Below are 4,596 nucleotides of genomic sequence, written 5' to 3'. Positions count from 1 at the left end.
GAGTAATGTGGGAGCGAGCTTTAACATAAAGAAGCTGATAAGTAAGATTAACATCATTGCTTGCCCCACTGATGTAGGTGAAGCCCTTATTGATATTCAGAACCTCATTGACCAAGTGTGTGCTGAATATCATAGGGAGGTGGACGCTAAAGCTAAGCTTCTATCGACTAAAAAAGCTCAAGCCATTGAGTTTGACAATGCCCTTTGGACTTCACAAGCTTCTGAGGAGTTAGCTGCTTCCAGAAAATCAGCCCAAGCAGAGTTCGACACTTACACTGCTTCGATACGTCAATGGGAATCTCATATTGCGGAATTACAGAAGAAGATTTCTGATGCTAAGGCGAAGCAGGCTGATATCCGAGGCTTGGATAGTACTGAAGCTGATGATCTGGCGAAGCAAAGCGTAGATCATGTCGAAAAGGCTACGACTATGAACGAAGATATTGCACGCCTCAGAGGAGTTCAAGCAGCTATTCAGTATAAGATTGGTTTGGCGAAGAAAAAATATGATCGGATGAGGGCCACTATTCCTTTTTGATTTCCTCCTGTATTTGCTTTATTCGACTCTTGTTTACTTGTAGCTTGATTAAGACGAAATCCATTTTGGCACATATTTGGAGTTTAAATATCTTCACCATTTTAGCCATGATAGTTCTTTACTTACTATGCTGTTATGATTCTAACTTCGTGCATAAATGGTTTATACTTCTTTAAGTATTTTCCATTTACTTTTAGGATTCTTCGATCCTCTGTTAGTTCTTCTATTTCATATGCATTGTTTGAAAAGGCTTTTAAAATTCGAAAAGGTCCTTCCCAATGTGGAGACCATTTTCCTAATGCCTTATTCTTTCGATCCATAGGTAATATAACTTCACAAACTAAATCATTCATAGTGAAGGTTTTACCTTTGACCCTCTTATTGTATGCCCTTGCTACCCTCTCCTTCTGTCTTCTTAATACTTCTAACGCATGCAACCTTTCTTCGTCCAAATCCACCAGCTCATTCATCATCATTTCCCAGTATAAGTCAGATGGAATTTCTCCTTGTCTTTGGATTCTCACTGATTGCAAGTAGACTTCGATAGGTAGTACTGCATCATGTCCAAATGTAAGCTGGAAAGGGGTAGTGTTAGTGGCTTCTTTAGGGGAGGTTCGACAAGCCCATAGTGCTTGGTCTAAAGTTTTGTGCCAATTTTTTGGCTTTTTCCCTACATGCTTTTTGATTAAACCAATTATTACTTTATTGGCTGCTTCGACTTGCCCATTGGCTTGAGCATAATAGGGTGTGGATGTTAACAGTTTGAAACCCATTTCCTTTGCAAACTCTTGCATCTTTCGACCAGTAAAAACTGATCCTTGATCTGTTGTTATACTTTCTAGGATTCCAAATCTGTATAAAATTTGCCTTTGAATGAATTCGATAACAGTTTCTTGATCCACATTTACTAAAGGTACTGCTTCGACCCATTTAGTGAAATAGTCAATTCCTACAAGTATGTATCTTTGACCTTTGGATGAATTGGGTCTAATTTCCCCAATTAGATCTAATGCCCACCCTCTGAAAGGCCTAGGCTTAATAATTGTATGAAGCTCACTTGCAGGAGCATGTTGAATTCCTGCATGTATTTGACATTCTTGGCAACCCTTAGCAAATTCTATACAATCTTTTAACATGGTGGGCCAATACATTCCATATCTGAAAAGCAACCATTTCATCTTATGGCCTGTCTGGTGTGCTCCACAAGCTCTACTATGTACACTAGATAATGCTAAGTAAGCTTCACTTTCTCCTAAGCATTTCAACAGGATCCCTTCAGGGGTTTTCTTGAATAATTCATTCCCTATCAACACATAAGATAAAGCCATGTACTTGGTTTTTCTTTCTGTATCTGTCGAACGGTCCTTAAGATAATTAATAATTGGATTCCTCCAATCTGTATCTATTAAGGTATCAATGGCCAATACTTCAAACTCCTCTTTGTTAGCATATCCTAACTGGGTGCTTTCCAAATCTGTCGGAGACAATCTGGCAGCCATTGCCTTTCCTCTTACTTCGACAAGTTCTTCTAGCTTCTCTTTTGAAATTCTATACCCTGAAGCTATTTGTGCTAAGTCATTAGCCTCTTGGTTTTTTATTCTAGGGACATGTTTTATGTCGATGTATTCGAATTTTTTGAGTAACCTATTTGCAATGACGAAGTACATAATCAAATTTTCTTTTATACATTTGTACTCCTTCGTCACTTGCTTGATTACTAATTCTGAGTCTGCTTTAATTTCGACCCTAGTTGCCCCCAATTCCAACAAAGCCTCAAGTCCTGCAATAAGGGCTTCATATTCTGCTTCGTTGTTAGAACAAAGGGGACCTTCAATTCTATATTTGAGTTTTGTTGGAATTTCGTCAGGAGAAATTAACATTATCCCAACCCCACTTCCATCCTTATGAGTGGAACCGTCGAAGAATAATTTCCAAGGTTTCAACTCAACTTGAAGTTGAGGATTTTCGACCACTGCATGGTCTACAATAAATTCTGATACTATTTGTCCCTTCATTGCCCTTAAAGGCATAAAGGTTAAAGAGTATTCAGTGAGTGCTAAAGCCCATTTGCCAATTCGACTGTGCATTATTGGCTTAGATAACATATACTTGATGACATCAAAATGCGAAGAGACGTATAAATCAATAGGTTTTATATAAGACTTGAGTTTAGTACAAGAGAAATGCAAACAAAGACACAACTTTTCTATTGAAGTGTATCTAGTTTCTGCATCATTTAAAACCTTACTAAGATAATAAATGGCTCTTTCGACACCATCTTCATTCTCTTGCACCAACATGCTACCTATGGTAGTGTCGGAGGCTGATATATACAGTCTCATAGGCTTCTTTCCACATGGTGGTGCTAAGATAGGAGGGTTTGTCAGATAATGTTTGATCTTGTTGAATGACTTTTGATGTTCGTCATTCCATTCGAACTTCCCTTGTTTCAGGCGCAGAAGGGGAGAGAAGGCTTGAGTTCGACCACTTAAATTCGAAATGAATCTTCTTAGGAAGTTTATATTTCCTAATAATGATTGCAATTCTTTTTTGGTTGATGGTGCTCTGGTCTCCATAATAGCCTTCGTCTTGTTCTGATTGATTTCTATCCCCTTTTTGTGGACCACAAAGCCCAGAAAATCTCCAGCCTGCACAAAGAATGCACACTTAAGAGGATTCATTTTTAAGCCATGTTTTTTCATTCTTTCGAATGATTGGCTGAGATGGGTTAGATGATCTTCATCTGACGTAGATTTTATCACAATGTCATCTATGTACACTTGCATAAATGTCTCTATATAATCATGGAATATAGAATTCATTGCTCGCTGGTATGTTGCCCCAGCGTTTTTTAGGCCAAAAGGCATAACTATCCACTCATAAGTGCCTATTGCCCCTGGACATCGAAAAGCTATTTTAGAAACATCTTCTTCTGCAATGAAAATGCTGAGATATTCATAGCCTGCGGCTGAGTCAACCAGCATCTTTGCCACAGGCATTGGATACTCATCTTTAGGAGTTGCTGCATTTAGATCACGAAAATCTATACATACTCGCAAAGAGCCATTTTTCTTGATAACAGGGACTATATTTGCAATCCAATCGACATACCTTGTGGTCCTGATGAAATTGCAACGGAGAAGTCTTTTGACCTCTTTTTTGATCTTTGAGAGGATTTCTGGGGCGAATCTTCTTGGAGTCTGCTTGATGGGCTTCTTGCCATCCTTGATAGGCAGCTTTAATTCGACCAAGTCCCTCTTCAAACCAGGCATCTCGTCGTAATCCCAAGCGAAGCAATCTTTGTTTTTTCTTAGCAATTCAATAACTCTCACTTTCAACTTGGGGTCCAGTTTAGCGCTGATGTAGGTAATTCTTTTTGCACTTCCATTTCCAAGATCAATCTCTTCGAGAGGATTTTGCGCTAACATCTTTGCACTTGACATTACTGGATCTTTTTCAAATCCCAGAGGCTCTTCGTCGTAGATGGCGTCTAACCTCTGTTCTGTTGGTTCCACAGGTACTTGTTCGTCAAGGGGTTTTGGTTTAGAGAACTCCCCCGGTCCTGTATTATAGATTTCACCATATGTGGCTTTGTTAGCCATGTTTGTTATCTCGGCTTCGAGAGCCGCTTGTCTTTTGTTCTCAGCCATGTAGGCCGAAATCTTTTCGAGGAAAGAAGTTTCAGTCATAGTACAGGTCTTCATCCCAGCCTGTTGGCCGTATTTCAAATGATTCCCCTTCTTCTGGGTGTCCCAAAATCTCCCTATCCCACTGAAAGCCATTTGGGTGGAGAGTCAATAAGTACAAGACATTTTTATTTGGGGCGTAGCCTTCTTCCGCTGGGTAACATGGTCCTATGTGCGCCAAGTTCCTGTCGAAGTTTCTCTTGTCCACATGGTTTACTTCTTCCATGAAGTAACTTTGGTCAGCTTAGACATTCTCTACCACACCATCTTCTCTCCAGATAGATATTCTATGATGCATGGTCGAAGGGACCGCCCCTATTCCATGTATCCATTCTCTCCCTAGTAGTAAGTTGTAATTTGCTTTTCCAGGTA

General features: G+C 39.6%; 1 protein-coding gene across 1 annotated transcript; it reads right to left on the bottom strand.

The window, feature by feature from the left end:
* Positions 1-663: 663 nt before the first annotated feature.
* LOC127081254 (uncharacterized) lies at positions 664-4,320 on the bottom strand. The gene is made up of 4 exons (XM_051021523.1): positions 2,873-4,320; positions 2,417-2,557; positions 1,596-2,182; positions 664-1,208 (listed from the first exon to the last, which is right to left on the bottom strand). The coding sequence occupies exons 1-4, from the start codon at positions 4,318-4,320 to the stop codon at positions 664-666; spliced, it is 2,721 nt and encodes a 906-aa protein (XP_050877480.1).
* Positions 4,321-4,596: the final 276 nt, after the last annotated feature.

The sequence above is a fragment of the Lathyrus oleraceus genome, chromosome 5 (assembly GCF_024323335.1).
Source record: "Lathyrus oleraceus cultivar Zhongwan6 chromosome 5, CAAS_Psat_ZW6_1.0, whole genome shotgun sequence".
Lineage (NCBI taxonomy): Eukaryota > Viridiplantae > Streptophyta > Magnoliopsida > Fabales > Fabaceae > Lathyrus > Lathyrus oleraceus.
This window is presented reverse-complemented; position numbering and strand designations above follow the sequence as displayed.

What these genes read in the sequence shown, in the direction of transcription:
- LOC127081254 (XM_051021523.1), bottom strand. Translation starts at nt 4,320, where the DNA reads ATGGCTTTCAGTGGGATAGGGAGATTTTGGGACACCCAGAAGAAGGGG. An exon ending in GGAAGTGGGGTTGGGATAAT is followed by an intron (nt 2,183 to 2,416) that starts GTTAATTTCTCC and finishes CATTGCAAATAG; the next exon opens with GTTACTCAAAAAATTCGAAT. An exon ending in AATTCAACATGCTCCTGCAA is followed by an intron (nt 1,209 to 1,595) that starts GTGAGCTTCATA and finishes AAAAGCATGTAG; the next exon opens with GGAAAAAGCCAAAAAATTGG.